Source organism: Antedon bifida, chromosome 9 (genome assembly GCF_963402885.1).
Source record: "Antedon bifida chromosome 9, ecAntBifi1.1, whole genome shotgun sequence".
NCBI lineage: Eukaryota > Metazoa > Echinodermata > Crinoidea > Comatulida > Antedonidae > Antedon > Antedon bifida.
In genome coordinates this window covers 7,409,438-7,428,204 of record NC_136234.1, presented here as the reverse complement: position 1 = coordinate 7,428,204, position 18,767 = coordinate 7,409,438, and the positions used below count along the sequence as shown (strand labels likewise).

The following is an 18,767-nucleotide window of genomic DNA, read 5'->3' as shown; positions in this document are numbered from 1 at the left end:
TCTTGTTTCCATATTGATAGACAGGGCTTGCATTTATTCTTGTCTTAACACGGGCCATAAACACAATATATTCGACATTTTAACGCTACACTGTAACTTAGTTATGAATTACAGTACTCAACGGTAATTCCCAATCGACAATGATTCCGAACCTCTATCATTTTACCGCGATCGCTGCCAATTCAAAGATCTTCTGCAACGTGAAAATACGCGTGGCGTGGGCCAAATGTTGTGCCTCTCCGGCTCCCGGCCCAAATTTAGTCTTTTAGGAATTCTATAATCCATGGTTGGCATTCAACGAATGGTTTAGTTTATTAAACACTAGGTGTTTCTTAATACATTCTCTGGCTCTAAATATTGATTATGATTTATTTTACGACTGCCTAGTGACTGAAGTGTGTTCACTATATAAATATTGAACTGGAAATATTCATTTAGGCCTATTATAATTGTATAAAACATTAAAAGCAGATATAGACCTAGGCCTAATATTGTTCAATCAATTAACTAATTTGAATATTTCCCATTATACTGTTATACAATTATTCAATTACAGATTTATATATTGGAATTTTTTTTATGACAGTAGGCCTACATGATTTGAAATTGTGATTTGTTTTTAGGGAATGGTTCTAAAAATACACGAATCACATGCAAGGAGTCTGGTAATAGTTGTAAAGAAATCAGATGTACAAAAATGGTTTAATTATTTTAATTATTTACAAAAGTAAACAGTAATTCACGTCTGTTTTCGGGATACAATTCTGGATTTTTTAATCTCCTTTTAGAAAATGGTTTGGTCCTAAAGGTAAACACGTGGCCGGCGATGACGTAAATCGACATCCATAAAAGGAGTTAGAATAATTCTACACAGCGCCCTCTCTCCCTGTCTTTCCGCGAGCTCTCTCGTTAAATTACTTCCGGTTACGGTAGAAAAGATGTTAGTGGGAAAATAATACGTTAAAACTCGGAATTACTACTATTTGTTATAATCACTTGATAATATAATATTAATATTGGTAAGAAATTAAACAGTATTGTATTTTATAGGCCTCTTTTGTCTACTAGTCCAGTAGTAGGCGAATACTAGCTTTAGTTAGGCCTACCTATCTAGAGGCCTAGGCTAGGCCTAGCCTTAGTTAGGTAGGCCCTAGGCCTACTAGGCCTAGTACTACTACTACTTTACTAGACTACTCTACTACTAGGCCTGGACTACTACTAGTACTAGGTAGGTAGGTAGGCAGGCCTAGATAGATAGAGTACCCTCCTCTCTACTTCCACCAGAGTAGACTGATACATGCTCTGTGTGTGTACTGCTGTGTGTAAAGACAAAGTGACATAAAAAAAATGGTCCGGGTTTTCCTTCTTGACTTGCAATAACTGTCAAAAAAAGCATAAATTTAATAAGTAAACATTTAAAGGACATACTGTACATGACTTTACAAATGTTCAGTACAGTATCAGTCGTGTATCGGTCACATTTTGGTCATGACAAACTCGCCTGATATTTTGTATGGATTGCTTCAGACAGGACAGATCACTACTGCTGGAGGATGAATTGCCTTGTCTTGTTTAGAGTATACATAATTCACTGGGAGAGTGTTATTTCTGTATTATTTCTGTCATTACAATTTACAAAAATACTATCAACAACATAATATCTATTTAATTGAATAGCTGTCAACATAAATGCATAGGCATTACTTTTTACCTAAATATCCTGGATTTACCAGTAGAAATTTCTCATTTTACTTTTAAAAACATGATTTCCCAAAAAGTTAAACCACTGTACCATGCTTTTGAGTACCATGTTCAGGGCCGTAGCCAGGATCTGTCAAGGGGGGGTTCGGACGTATTTGGGACACTAATAATTGTGTTTGCCGCCGCCTGCGTGAAATCAAACCTGCGATGTTTGCAGCGCTGTTGCATCATCGGTTCCCACCTGCTGTGATTACGCAATACAGCACTTTGTGTCAATACGTCACTGCGTTGTGTTCTAGTGGGAACCACGCTTTATACAGCGAAGAAGCTATCGAGTTATTCACAAACGAGTTTACGAATTTTTCAATTTAAGCGTGGTTCCCACTAGCGACACAACATAACGCAACCTACGCAACGTAAGAACATTCCCTTCCAATAATTGTGTTTGCCCCCGCCTACGTGAAATCAAACCTGCAATGTTTGCAGCACTGTTGCATCGTCGGTTCCCACTTTGCGTCGATACGTCGCTGCGTAGCGTTCTAATGGGAACCACGCTTTATACAGCGAAGAGTGTATCGAGTTATTCAAGAACGAGTTTACGAATTTTTCAATTTACGAATAACCTTTTGTACTGTGGGGCATGTATTTGGAGGATTTTCAGAGATGGGGTGAGGTATTGGGCATGTCAGGGGGGGGGGGGGTTCGCAGTCGGTTAAGGGGGTTCGCTGTAAAGGGGGGGTTCACCCGAACCATAAAAACCCCCCCTGGCTACGGGCCTGATGTTATCCATTCAGATCTTGTGGGACTCTACAATATTACACTGTACATATTGCCTTTATAAAACTATCTCTAAACTATGACAAATGATTTGGTGTGTTTAAAATGTCCAAACAACTTTGCAACCATTTCAGACTCTGTACTTCAATTAATTTAAAACAAGTTTCCAATTGTTTGTCTTTGTTCCTTCTGGACTAGATACTTGAAACCTCTTCTAATGTGACCTCCATAATACAGGAATTCCTCATCCTAATCCCTTAACCAATCAAATTTGTAGGTTAAGCGTCATTGCTTATTGGTAGAACAGGAACTGCAATTAACTTAAATCATTCATTTACAGTAGTCTACAGTTCTGGACATTACTGTATGTTAGCTTTGCTTTGACTTGACATAAACATTGTGTAAGCTTCATAAGAACAGTGGGTTTGTAGTTCAAAGTTAACCTTCCAAATATTCAATATTTGCAGATCTTAGTAAGTAATCAGAAACTGAACAAATTGTAAGCACACACTTGTCGACTAATGTAAACATCTACTGTACCAAGTTTATTTGTTTATTCTTCCAGATATTCTGTATTGATTGTAATACAAAGAATACAAACAATGCTTCTTAAGCATTGTATACCATTTGTTCTTAATATCTGTATTTTCACATGTATTAAACAAGTCAGGATGGTTTTATATTCACCATAATGGTACTGGCTGTCAATCCAACCCTTTGACTAATACTTAATAGTAATTTGTTTTTTATTTCTTATGTTTGATTAATTTTTAACAATAACTTGAATGAACTGTCAGCTTGACAATATACCAACCATAATTAATTTGTGAATTTTCAATTGTTTTTAGCTTTGAATGAATGGTAACAAAATACTGTATAAGAAAGAATTTGTTTTTAAATTATGAAAGTATTTAAATGTTATTATTATACAGTACTAGAAAACTTTAGTTTCCCAGCATTTAAAATACTACCTTCTGGTAACATAAGACTAACATTATTCGTAAAATGAGGCTAATTTCCGTTAAAATGTATTGTTTGCAGTATTGTTGCCCCATAAATACACTGAAGTATATTTAACATACTGTACATGTTCCCCATGTATTTGGACACAGTATGCTCTTTGAAATTATAAACAATTTTTTAAATCATGATTTGGTCTTTTTCTGTTTGCAGATCATATTCTTTGAAATTTCAGTTTAGTTTTATTTATAACAAATATATTTTCTTGTGAGCACTTTATTCTTCAGGACATCAGGAAAAAATTAGGCAGAAGAATAAGTATCACTCTTAATTATTGTATTTTTGTAATAAACAGATTTCATACACGATGTCATTGGCAAGAGCAATACCAATACCACCACCCAATAAATTATTGAAGAATGAAGGTGACATACAGACAAACAGACAAGGCTCTCCCACTAGATGTTTGCCAGTTAGAAATTGGGCACCTATACCACTAGAAAAGGAACAGATACAGTCACAAATTGATCAGCAAACATGGATACACTGGAAAGTAAGTATCAACTTAATAGTAAAACTAGAAAGCCACTCCGAAACACACTTGACCTATTTTAACCCGATCAAAGTTCCGTATGTCATAAACCTCCCTTGTAACATAAAAATAGAGACATAATTTCTCTAGATTTAATTATAAATCAGCCGTATAATTTATATACTAAGAAATATACTTGAACAAACAATGCGGATAATAAAAACAAATCTGGTTTCGTTTCCCAAGGTGAGACTCGATCTTGGTAACTTGAATGCTGTAGACACCAGCACAGACCACCGAGCCATACACAACTGACTAACATTTAAAAAAAGATTCCTCTGTGTATTTACTATTGTGAGCGCTAGAGTGATAACAAACACACACACAAACCGAACAATAGAACAGCAACGCGAAAAACACACGGGTGAATTTGAAAAGAAAAACCTGTACATTAAATCTAATTATGTTTTAAAATTACAAATTATAACTCTTGCCTCTTGGACAAAAATGAAGTTTTTTGGACAAGTAGTTCTCGAGAAAATGCAATTTAAGTTTATTTGTTACTTTTAGACTGCTCACCGGCTTGTGAAAATTCTGGCCTATCTTTTTAACACTAGCAGGTCCGAAAATAATTCTAAAAAGTGGTCTACATACTTGGCCAATTTTCAATTTGGCCAAGTAACAAACACACGCGATCGATTACATGTACCTCCTTGGCGGAGGTAAATCACAGTATAATCATCCAAAATATAGACAAGAGTCACTCATGTGTGACTAAATACTCAAATGAGGTTTACTGTATGCATAATAAAGGAACATGAGATGATTCTATTTCATTCAATTCAACATTTATTTCGACATCATCAAACATCAACATAGTATGTACATTTACCAAACAAATTTTTAAAAATAAAGTAAAAGTATCTTTTGATCGATGGACGACATAGAGACTCGAACAAGTCCATCACTGTCACTCCTTCTAATAGACACAAATAGAATATAGAAACACTGTTAAAAGATAGAGAACTTCAGCATCCATGGTCTTCAATAATTTTCTTTTAATGATTGCAGAGTCTTCCAATTCAATTTGTTTTCAATTCAACTTATTTCAGACAAACTGTCCATATGAAACATACATACAATGCAATACAAAACATTATATGACAACCATTATGGAAAGAGGACTAAGAATTATTTGTTGACATATAGTCCCTTTCTCTACTTAAAAATACACTTTGGAATCAAACAATAACATTTAACATTTTATTTTTGCTTTTCATAATTCTTGAAAGAAATCTATAAATTGTCAGCCTCAAGGATTTATAGAAAGATGGAACATTCTTTCAAAGATGAATTTTGGAAATAGTAACTCATATTTGTAAAGATTTTGAGATTGATTGAGAGAGATCAATAATTAATAACTTTAAATTGCTGGTAGCATCTTCTTAAGTTACAACAAGAATTGTTTTATTATTTTCAGGGATTTTCTCAACAACTTGATGAATTGACAAATTGGTTATCTGATGTCACAAAACAGTTGGACTGCTGGAAAAAGCCATCTGATGATGTATTCAGTTTACGGGTTCAGCTTGAGAAGCATTTGGTATTCAAGCCTTTTGTATTTGCAATCATATTTCAATTTTTGTATTCTGTAAATTTAAAATATTTTTGTATTGATGGGTCATATTCTGTAGAATATGTTTTTACTGTAGTGTAAGGTTTGACCAGGGAAGAGTCAATCTTCCCTGGTTTGACCTCATTTGAACTCTAAGCATGTGCCTGTTGTGATGGATATACATTTCAAGATATTTAGATTAATTTCTTATATTTATTTAACTGTTTTATTATTCAACAGGCCTTTGCACTACAGATTGAAACCCATCAGCAAGAGAAAGAAAGAATAATTACATCTTCAAAACTGTTCTTAAACACTGCACCACTTCAGCCATATTTGAATGAAACTATTCGATACATTGAGATACAATGGAAAGGACTTAAAAAGCAACTTGCAAGACAGCACAAACAGATTGAAGAAGCTCTAACCATAGCTGAAATGTGCATCTCTAATGGCTCACTTGACATTTTTGAGGTTTGTTTAAAGCCTTTTCTACACTATCAAACTTTATGTGTCAAACAAATGTGATGTGCCCATATATAGTAGTGCTACAGTATGCTTAAATATGGTAGTGATGACATCATTATGTCCATATATGGGCACATCACATTTTTTTGACACATAAAGTTTGATAGTGTAGACAGAGCTTTAGAGATCATGTTAAAATTATTCTACTGCAGCAACTACATTTTTTACTGCAGTAACATATGAATTACAGTAGTTTGTGTGCATGATGACCCAAAACAAGTTTGATTGATTGAATAAACAGACTAAAAAGTAAACAAACTGCAGTAACTGCAGTAGAATCACTTTGACATGATTCCTAAGAAGCTAAATTCACACATGTTCCATTATTCACAAAACTACAACAAAATTGTGATTGTACTTTTCATCATACTTTTTATTCAATAAAAAAAAATCAGATTTTAATCTTGTCTTGGGAAAGTTGTGAAATAAATTGTGTAGATAATAGGTACATAAGTTTCAATACAACTTATTGAATGTGCAGTACATCTTTCATATCTTGCAGGCCAAAATATATTATTAGGAAATAATATTTGTCCGTTTATTATGTCTTGATAATAAAGCAAATTTTGTGTACTGTGTAATATAAATTGCTATTAAATATGCTGTGATTATTATTGTTATTTAAAAACATTTAACACCAATACAGAGTAAATAATTTGTAAATCTTATTGACAGGGTGATAGCCTGACCTATGAACAAACACAAGATGTTCTGGACCAAATTGGGTTACGCCTTAGAAGTCAGAAATCCATTTACAAATTAAGTGACGATTTGAAACTTGAAGGAGATGCTTTTGATCAGCAAGTTGGAAAAGGCTTTTCCAGGTAAACAAATTTTACATTGAAAATTATAACTGTAACGTTTAACAATTTTAATTAAATGGTTCTAATTGTAAGCCTTGAAATCACACATCAATTGGAAGCATTAAAGTGGAGCTCCACCCAGAAAATTGCTATTTTTCATACATTTCAACTATTATTTAAAAATATCATCCCTCATACTTCATATTTTTGTGAAATTTTTTTCAATGAGAAAAATTAATTTCTTCACTAAAAAAAAAATTAAAAATGTTTTTTTATGTAATTTTTCCAGATCTTTCTATTTATGGTATCTTTATCGCATATACATTGCGCAATTTTGCGTAAATAGACACTTTCCCCCGTTGGAGTCCAATTGGCTTTTTTATTTTGCTAGGGAGTATGATCACGTGACATTTTTCAGGATCACACTACTGCAGCTGGCGATCTGTTATTATTGTCGCGATGTTATTTTTGACGGGCGAACAGTATATTAAAACATTCTGGATGTGACCCTATCATGTTTCACAGTGATAATGTGATTATGAGATTATTACTAAAATGTCAAATTTAACGAGATTTAAGAAAGACGTGGCTATATATTCAATAAAGCTAAGCCTACTAGTAGAGTCTAGGCATGTACCGATGCTGCTTGGCCTCTAGCTAGGCTGTAGTGTTACAGCAGTGACGTGACGTTTGTTCTGGCACCCAACCTCGGCCTACCAATGGGCCATGATAGAGTGCCTGAATAGTTGCTTTTCAGCCAGGCCTAAGCTTCCACATCGCTGTACTATTCTTGTTTTGTATAGGATTTTGTGTGAGAAAACCCAAGAATGATAAATGGGGCGAAATGACCAAGCATTTTCGAACCCATGAATGCATAGGCCAGCTATAGGCTGAGTAGATGGCTTAGCTAGGCCTAGCTTAAAATTAATAAGCAATCTGATTAAGATTATTATGCTGTTGTTGTAAAGTGCAAATCATGATGTTACATGTAAATTATACTGACATTTTTATCGGAAATATTACTTGGGCCTTTAAAGATGTATTGTCCCTTTGACTAATTTAAAAAAAAAAAAAAAAAAAGATTTTGAAAAAAAATGGGTCATTTTGAAGTATCATAATAGTTATTAACTTTCACCAAAAATTAGTCTTCCAGTCAAAGTTTTCAATCAAAACATATCTCATAATGCAACGTGTTTGTTTGGCTACTCTGTATGCATAATCATAAAACTTCCTCGCGATCTGTGTGAGAACACCTTCTGAACAGTGATGAGTTGTAAACAATCCTAATTAGCATAATGCATACTCATGGTTTGAAATCTTTGTTTACTTTAGCTCGCGTTGATTTTCAAGACGAAATGTAATCAAATTAATTTACCTGTTAATTACGTAAACTTGTTGTTTTTGGCTTGAATTTTCGACTTAAAGTGAATAACTTTAATATTACTTTGATATGGCCAATTTAAATATAGAATATTTTGACCTTCATTTTTTGTGTTTCAAGGGACAATACATCTTTAATAAATCGTATTAATTGTGTGTATAAAATTGATTCGCCATTTTTCTACACATAATTTACCAAGGGGGAGACATTTTACCAATGCGCTCACCGGCGACTAAAACGCGTCGGTCGGTAAGTGTAACACGTTTCGCGACGTATTGTAAACTACTAACCCCTAAGTTACTGAAAAAGTGTAATGTATTAAAAAACACTATTTTCCGACCGATTTTTTAGAAATTATTTTTTGGAAAATATTGCCATATTTTCCCTGTTTCTTTTATGTAATCACTTTCAATTAAACATACTTAAACATAATATAAGCTGAGAAAGTCTGAGTGAAGCTCCACTTTAAGAAGTATTTAAAGGCCATCTCCAATTTAATTCTTTTGTAGAATTTATTTTTTCTTTTACTAGTGAATATCATTGGTATTTTATTATAATTTCTTTGTTTCTGTATATTCATTTGCTGGATTTTTTTTAATGATGATAAAAAAAGAATAAAAACAAATAAATGAAAAAAAATGTCTTTGTTTGTGTTGTAGCAGCGGAAACAGTGGACTAATGGATTCTGGGTATGGTTCATCTCCTGATTTTGAGGTCTTGTATGATGAGCTAAATGAATGGCTTGAGGAGATGCAAGGAGTTCTAACAGATAACAATAATGTTTCACAGAATAACCACATCTGTAAGGTGAGTATTTATTTCATTTCCTTTTATATTTATTTGAAGAACCAATTGTATTCAGCTAAGCCTTGTTTAAATCTTTATGATACAGCTTTACCCCTAGGGGACACTTTCATGTTAAACGTGGGAAGCAACATCCAGAGAGGCAGCAGTCCAATAACAAAGTAAAGCAAAAACATGTGTTTTTTATCAACACTAACCCCTGTTCAGAGGGACACTTTGTAGCATCCGTCAAAGGGTTTTTTATTTTTTTGAAAATACTTAGGAAAGTAGGACGTTCGCATTCATAAATGTTTCCAAAAAATAGTTTTGACGCAAATTCAAAAAAATATAGTAGGCTAACAAACACAAGGGGACTCTTTCCTTTGCCTTTCTATGCTTTATTATAAAAGTGGTAGAAAAACAGCCTTGGCATTTAAACAATTAGGCCCACCTGTTGCAATCTTGTTTGTGCACACCTTGGTGCACACATGATTTGTCATAACAATCACACAGTTAATTACGCAGGACATTTCGCCCTCTACATTATATGAAGTGGATAACTTCACATTTTTTGTTGTGTTGTTTTGTATTTTAGAGTTATGACAGTGAAATGCAGATCCATGACATTACAAGGAGTTTTCTAGAAAACAAAGCTGTTGATAAGGCTCCTTCTAGTTCTATTCAAAACCAAACCATGAGCAATGTAAACACAAAATGGGAGATGTTAGAAAGAAGTATCTCTTGTAACCGAGAACAAGATAATGATGTCACTTGTGAAGAACAAGAGGAGAAAGTGACCGAGAAAGAAACATCCGTTGAAGAAATAGAAGAAATGATCTCAAAGTTAAAAGCATGGTTAACAGAAACTGAACGGAAATTGTTTGCGCCTGAAAGCAGAAAATGTTTAGGTCATGTTACACATCTTGAAAGAAGACTAGACTTACACAAGGTAATTGATTTATATACAGAAGAATATAGACATACCCTCAGTATTTTGTTTCACATTATTACATTAGGTAACCTTAAGGACAAGTAAATACAGTAGATATGGTATACTGAAATCATTATCTGCTGCCCTCTTTTTACTAATGTAGCTGTGTTTCATTCTCTTATTTTGTTAGTGTGTGCCTTAAGCATATTAACTTTTTACTTTAAATTAATTTAATTATATATAATTTATTTTATAATATGACTTTTGTAGGCGTACTATTATAATACTGTATTTGTTATAACAGACATTTTGTTTCCCTAAATACTGCATTGATCAAATTCCTTTCCTTTCTTTTATTATTTTTTATTTGACTTTCTTGAGCACACTCACTTTTTACTTGGAAATTCCTTTAAATACAGATTTATAAATTTATAATAATGCCTACCATAGACTAAAAAAATACTGTATTTGATGGTGCATTCAAATGGTATAATTATACATTGCAGGCTATTCAGAATGAAATTAGTGATCACAGTGGAGATCTTGATACTGTTCTGTGTCTGTGTGATGCTTTGCAAGTTGGCACTGGAGCATCTGAAAAGAAGAAGGAATCGTTACAATTAGCAGTGATCAATTTAGAACGTCGTTGGGATGCTATTCAATCACAATCAATCAACTTACAATGTGGTCTTGATGAAAAGCTTAGAGTGTTTAAGGTTGGCAGTTGAATAATGTTTAAAGCCTAGTTTGCACTTGTAGTCATGTGATCCTCAGATAGACAACCTCAAGTTAACACAACCTCCAGTTAACACAACCTCCAGTTAACACAACCTCCAGTTAACACAACCTCCAGTTAACACAGTTAAAACTCTGAGTTTGCAAGCAAAGTTTGCTAGTGTAGTGTACCCCTATTGTATATAGCCACACAGACTAGTCTTTAAGCCTTCACAAAGTATCTATTATTTGTAAAAGACTTCCATGCGGCCATTTTTGTTTTTGGCCTTAGTTTTAAAAATCATTTTTCAAGTTTTAGTTTTTGTCTCCACCTAATCAATAAATTTTTTTTTTAGGGTGTTTTTACTGCTAAAATAACAAAAGATCCATTGGATGAAAGCAACTCATTGGAAAAGAAGAAAGCTGATGATTCTGAAACAACTGCATCTTCTATACTCATCACACCATCAAAGTTCTATGAAAATTCTCAGCCGTACCGCCCAACTCCATCTCAAGATGATGTGGCCATTTATAGATCAACTAAAAAGTACAAAAGTCCATATGAACCTAATTACGATGATGTTTTGTTGATTCGGGAAGCATTTTCAGAAAATGATGCATTTAGCATTAGTGATATTTCTGATATAGTAGAAGATGATTTCGAGTATGATGACGTTCTGCCGCTGAAAAGATCAATTATGTCTAGTAATGAGGCAGATTTGAGTATCAAAAATCTAAGCAACTCATCTCCTATAATTACTATTCCAAAAACACATCAAGAATCCACATCTGATATTGAGTTTTGGTCAGTTTCACCAAAAGATGAAATGGAAAAACAAGATAAAAATGAAAGTAAACCGAAGATAATCAAAGCAAAACCGTTTGGAAGTGTTTTAGATTTTGAAGTGGTTGATGAATCAGACTACTTGACCGATGGTTCACAAGATAGCTTTAATAATGTCTTCATTTTGCCACTGTTCAATCCAGGAGATGAGTGCAATCTAGAGGATGAAGAGATTCTTTCAATGATAAGTGATTTTGAAGCTGATATGGAAAATGCAGTAGAAGACGTCCAAGCTGACCATGTGATAGCAGAAATAAAGGAGGTGTTTCCAGTTGAAGTGGAGAGTTGTTCAGTTGAAAGACCAAGTTATAACATGTCTTCTTTTACTTACACTGATCTTTGTTCTCTTAACTCTAACAACAACAATAATAATGAGAGTGCAGATAGCAGTAGTGAGGAGGATGAGGTCATCACCTATAGCAACAAAGAAGATGAAGTCAATATGTGGTCAACATCTAATACTGGTACCAAATCAAATGCTTATTCTGACAGACCACAAAGTGTTTGCTCTGGTTATGAGTCACTAGAGTCTAAGTCTTTCTGGTGTTCTCAAGAAACTGAAGAGCCTGTCATATCTGACGCACCCATGAGATCAGCTCCTTTGTCAATAAAAGCTCGCAAAGTATCGGACATGCGCAGACGATTTTCAAGTTCTTCAACTAGCAAACACGATGATTTGATGGAAATAAGTGACATCAGTTTGGTACACATGGTGGAGTCTGTAGATCATGCCACTCTTCTGGCAAACTCAATTTGTGACCTAGGAAGGAATGGAAACTGGACAAATGCAGTGGATGATGGTAACATTAAACATAAAGATGAAATAAACAGAGAAGAAAACAAGACGGAGCTTGCACTAGATGCCATTATAGAAAAAGAAAATCAATTTGAAGACATACAAAATGATGATGAAGAGTCCGATGTAGATTCCATGTGCACAACAAACACATCTGAATTACTTGAAGCCTTGGAAGATGTGATGGATGAATTAGCACAGTTGGGGAATGAACCAATTGACGATTTGAATCTTGAACCTCTTATTACTGATGTATATGAAGGTCCATCAACTCAAAACAAAGTAAGTTATTGCTGTATTTACTTTATTTGATTTGATTTGAAATTATATGGAAAATCATCATAAAAATACATACAAAATAAATTACAAATACATTTATAAAAGGTTTTCAGGATAGCCCAAAAAGCTTATTAAATTATTTTATAATCTAAAATAACAAATCTAAAAGTATTGCATTAAAACACATAAATATAACAACAAAAATAATATATTTATATAAAAACAAGTTAATTACAAAATTATATCGTATCCATAAGGGCCAGATTGTGTGTAACCTTTACATGCACTTTATGTATGAATTTTCTAGAAACCTTAATATTTAATAGTTGATGTAGTCTGCATAAACAGGCTCTTAATGCACTTTACATGCATTGAAGTTGATAAAAGTTGTGTGTGTTGATGTGTTAGCGTTATCAAACATGTTTCTTTTTATAAAGGATGGTAGTAGTAGTTCCACTTACTCTCAGACAGATTCTATGGATAGTGGAGTTTTTACAGGAACAGAGTTGGTAAGTTAACAAAAATTGAAATACAGTATATTGATATAAATGATGCAATTTGTTGTTAATATTGAGTGTTGATGTGATAACATAGAACAAACTCCAAGAAAAGTGACGCAGGCAATTCGGATTCAATATTTCAAATGTTATCATCAGTGAAGGTTAATATTGTGAAAATTGTATACATTTGATTGTGAATTTTATAATAAACAAATAAAGTATTATATATACGTATATTAGTTTATAGGTATGGAAGAAATTCTAAACCGCTCCGTGATAAATTGAAAATTAATTTTTCAGAGTTTTATATTTATTAGTAGACCGTGCCTCTGATACAACAACAAATATTTAGTCCTCTGATTCTTATTTTGTGTAAATATTTTCTATGATGACTTGAAAACAGCTTCTAAACAAGTACAAATTGTCAATGATTATGCTATAAACTACAGAATTTACATGTCAATAATTCCTATGGGATGTTTTAGGTGTAAAGATACTGCCATTCATATTGCTATTTAAGACGTTAACCGATTGTCTTTTAAAAAGAAATCTAGTATCTTTTGTTACATAGGAAATTAAAAACACATTATATATAGTTGAATGCTCAATTGTTATGTATATAAGAAGAATATCACACATATCAAAGACTATTTTATTCATGCAGAGATTAGAAATCTATACCAAGATAAATAATACTTATAGAACTGTGCTTTATTCATTAATAACCAGATAAATTAACGTTTTGATTTATCTTTGCATTTGCATATCTTAAATGCAATATCAAATGTATACATTTCCACAATACTAACCTTTTCAGACTTGTGGTTTTTTTTTTGCCTACTGTTTTCAAATCATTTTAAACATTATAGAGAATGTTTTTGTTGCATAATATGTACTGTAATTAATTCAAAAACTTATAAAAACCACAATTAAAAAGTCCAGAACTGTAACATGATAAAGATATGGCCATATCAACACATTGTACAGTCTTTTGTAGTGTTGTAATTTATTGTAAATTAAAAAGAGATTTTTCACAGAGGAAATACTTCAATTTGACTATACAAGATACAATTACAAAGATTCTTTTATCTTGGCCTCATGAATAATACATTTGTTTGTTGTTCCCTTATTTCTTTTACAAACATTATGTATAATTTATATATGTTTATGCATCAACCTTATTATCTATCTACTATAAATAGAGTGTTGTCAAGGCCGTAGCCGACATGAGGCAAAGTTTTCACCCTAATTCTCCAGCAGAGATCGTCATATTTTATATTAATAATTATATTTAAAGCATCTTTGCCTCATCTGTTTTTAACCTCTCGCTACGCCCTTGGTTGTTTATGCCTTTCTTTTATTTTGCTTGTGATTTCCATGTGTTAATGTACTTTTTTCAGAGTCTCTTTGAGTCAACCAATTTACATTGTGTAGAAGAAATATCAAATGAAACAGACACAACAGAAATGAATGATGAATTTTATTTAGAAAATGATGAAACTGATTTGATTATAAGCAATGAAGAACAAGAGAGCCAGCTGAGTTATAAGTATAATAATAATTTCAGGTCCAGAAGCATTGTGCAACGCGTTGTTAAATATGCCCTACCCATACAAATTCTCCTATCTGTTTATATGATTCTAATTTTGGTTATTCCATCAATTATTGAAACGTCTGGTTGGGAGTGTTCCTTGTCTATTAATAACAAGGCGTTTTTTGAGAGCCTTACTATGAATCCTATTCTGAAATATATTAAAGGTCCACCACCTACTTAGATTATACTTATATTATACCAGTTTAATTTAAGTGGTTACCTCTATGTACATATATAAATTATAGTTTAACATTTAAAATTATACAATTTACTTGCATGAATCAGTTTTTAGATATCAGAAAAGGTCCATCACCTACTTAGATTATACTTATATACCGGTTTAATTTAAGTGGTTACCTCTTTGTATATATACAAATTTAGTTACATTTAAAATTATACAATTTACTTGCATATATCAATTTTTAAATATCAAGAAAGAAACCTACTTAGATTATACCAGATTTTATTAAAGTTGTTACCTCTTTGTACATACACAAATTTAGTTTAACAATTTTTAACTTTCACGAATTACTTTGCATGAATTCGTTTTAAAACATCAGAGTTATACATATTAATAAGGAACAATGTACAAAGAAATGACTCAAATTAGCATGGTGGATTTCTGCATTTTATTGAAAATAATTACAGTGAACAATATAATTTTCTACTTGGCCCACATCTGTTGTACACTGACCCACTTTTAATGATACTGTGCCCTGCATCTTGTCTCCCATTCAACGACCCTTGCAATCTATGGTCAGTATTGCTTAGTGAGAATACTGACCAATCATTAACCAATATGAGAAAGTATTTTATCTGATAATGAGATATACATCAAAATAAGTGAATGGCGTTCTACTATTATGCTGCTGCGTTATAACACCATTCATCTAACCATGCCTTGCACCTTCTTATTATCATTTAAGTTCAACTGGTCATTGCATGCTTAATTCACCCACTCATTGCATGCTTACTTTATCTAATTGGTATATTCTAAGTTTGTCTGGTCATGAGGCATGTACTTCTCTTGTGTCAGTCAATCAACTTGTGCTAACTCATTTACTTAATCTGTAAGCTGTCACTCTCAATGTTGTCTTTTTAAATCTTTTATTCTTCTACTGACTACCAACTTAACTCCATTTCTGTTCTAATCCACACAGGTTGACAAAATTTAAATGTTCTTAAATGTAGTATTCAACCAATCCGCTTGTTTTCCTTTAATATTTATTTAACCCTCTCATTTATTTATTTGTATTACCAATCTGTTTTCAGTATTCATTTTGAATGCCTAGATTCATTAGTCCATTTATATATTTGTTTAACTTTTCTTAATTAATCTATTCTCATTCAATCACCAATTTCTTCATTCACTTCTTTTTAAAATTCATTCTTTTATTTATTTCATTGCTTATTCTCTCATCTTTTATTCATGTTTTCATTCTAACTTTTATTTAATTCTGTATTCTTTCATCTTTCTTTTTTAGTATTAATTCTTTCATTTATTTAATTGCCCATTCTCTTATCTTTATTTCTTCTAATTTATTTAACATGCATTAATTTTACTTCCTACTCATTTTTCATTTGCACATTCTTTTAACCATTTATGTTTTCATTCCTTCATTCTGTTGTCATCTCTTCATTCACCCATTCTGCTTTTTGTTTCATTATTTGTTAATTCACGCATGCATTCCATAACATTAATATTACATTCTTATTGTTGTATGCTATTGCTACTGTTTTGTTGCATAATCTGAATATCAGAAATACGTTCTTTATTGGTTAATACGTTGGTGGGTATTCTAAAAGCAGTTCTGATTTAGGTAAATAGCAAGAGTCGTCGTCGTTGTATACAAAGGAGCCATATGTTAGCAAACATTAGAGGGCACATACAAGTGTTATGGGAATTGAATCCTCTTAGTAATTCACCAGGGTCTAGTCATAATACAACTTGATATTATTCAGATATGTGTTCATGATTAACAACTCATACATATCAACAATATTTTAATAATGGTCAACATCAAATAAATTGCATATTCAGTTCATAGTTTCTCTGAAATTCCACAGATCTATATATTTGTACATTGTTACTGGTAATAGTAAATGTTTAGTGGGTTACTTTTGGTATATTTAATACTGTGTTAATATTTATGTAGTTATGCACATTGAGATTTCATTTGCAGATTTATTTAACAGGTTTAGTCATCATGATTTACATATTTGCCAAGAGATTAAGTGGATCAGATTTAGATATCAGGGCTTAGATTATGCTAAGATTAAGTGCATCAGGATTATCTAGCAGAATAAGTTATCAAGGTTTAGATATGCTAAGAGATTAAGTGGATCAGATTTAGATATCAGGACTTAGATTATGCTAAGATTAAGTGGATCAGGATTATCCAGCGGAATAAATTATCAAGGTTTAGATATGCTAAGAGATTAAGTGGATCAGATTTAGATATCAGGACTTAGATTATGCTAAGATTAAGTGGATCAGGATTATCTAGCGGAATAAGTTATCAAGGTTTAGATATGCTAAGATTAAGTGGATCAGGATTATCTAGCGGAATAAGTAATAAGTTATCAAGGTTTAGATATGCTAAGAGATTAAGTGGATCAGGTGTAAGTCACCAGGACATAGATATTTGCTAAGATTAAGTGGATCAGGATTACCTAACAGGATTAGTTACAGGGTTTACTTAGAGATTAAGTACATCAGGTTGATCTAACAGGATTTAGATATTTAACAGGGTTATTATTTATAAACAGGTTTGGTTTAAGCATTTACTAAAATAGTTTGTTAAATGTTTGTCTCTCTGTATTACTAAATGTTTTTATGTTTGTAACCTTTAATGTTATTGTTTTTATAGATACATTCATTATGTATTAAACTGCAACTCGCTAGAATTATTTTAAAATTACTATGGTATATGTCTAAGATATCATTTAAATGATATTTTTTAATTCAAAATGTCATAATTAGAGATCATTTTGGTAAAATTGACTGAAATTAACAAAGAATAATGTTGTATAATAATTATTAGAATATATTGAATTGAAATGTATCAAGATTTAAGAAGAGAGGTTAATTTTATATAGAAATTATTTTATTAAAATATATTGAATCAATTTGTTTAAATATTGTATAACTGAATGTAACTTTAGACAATCATATTTTTAATGCAAGACAATCTATTTAATGTAAAATTAATTTGATCAACTGAGAAAAATGAAAACAGTATTTACAGAGTACAGTACTTAAGATTTATAAAATGAATTTATTAAGATGAAACATATCAGTAATTTGTTGTTAGGATTACGTGCGATCTTAGTGTGCTACTAAGTTGCAAACGAACAATAAATTACTGGTATAAAAGTTAGTTAGGCTGAAGGAATAGTGTAAAAATGTATATTTAAGGTGTAAATTGTATATTATATGTATATAAGAGAACTAGTTTAAATAAGCTTATTTAAGATAGATTTTTTATAGGTTTTTATATGAAGCTCCAAAGGTAGGTTTGTATGCAAATAATTATATAATATGACAAGTTGTGCTCAGATACAGTATTACAATTCCCACCAATTGGTTCCCAATATTTAAAATATTTATAGTAGGCCTAGTTTTCATACAAATTATAAATATAAAACAATTATTTAAAAGTTTTGGACATTTTAAAATATACTTATTTTAGACCAAATTGTGTGTAAACTGGAAATACTCTTACAAAAAACACGTACAATGCATTATGGGTGATTCCATATCATAGGGAGTTATAACGCTATTTCCCAACATGCAACGCGCAAGCTGCGCCCAATTTGTAAACAAATCGATCTGCGCGTGCGCAATATTACGATCAACCTTAGAATTGTATTATGGGCGATTCCATGTCATATTAATAAAGTCTTTAAAAAACCTGTTAATAGGTACCCGTACGATACAAGTATGGATAGTTGAGGGTCACTCTGGAAATTCACAAATTAATGAGTACCCCGTATTTACAATAAACATTAAGGAGTTAAATAATTATT

General features: G+C 32.0%; 1 protein-coding gene across 1 annotated transcript; it reads left to right on the top strand.

The window, feature by feature from the left end:
* The first annotated feature begins 935 nt into the window (after nucleotides 1-935).
* LOC144851631 (uncharacterized) lies at nucleotides 936-15,897 on the top strand. Its single transcript, XM_078709194.1, has 11 exons — nucleotides 936-1,019; nucleotides 3,794-3,991; nucleotides 5,451-5,573; nucleotides 5,826-6,059; nucleotides 6,789-6,937; nucleotides 8,957-9,104; nucleotides 9,676-10,029; nucleotides 10,518-10,727; nucleotides 11,082-12,647; nucleotides 13,082-13,153; nucleotides 14,545-15,897. The coding sequence occupies exons 2-11, from the start codon at nucleotides 3,806-3,808 to the stop codon at nucleotides 14,917-14,919; spliced, it is 3,417 nt and encodes a 1,138-aa protein (XP_078565320.1). The 5' UTR covers nucleotides 936-1,019; nucleotides 3,794-3,805; the 3' UTR covers nucleotides 14,920-15,897.
* The last annotated feature ends 2,870 nt before the right edge of the window (nucleotides 15,898-18,767 follow it).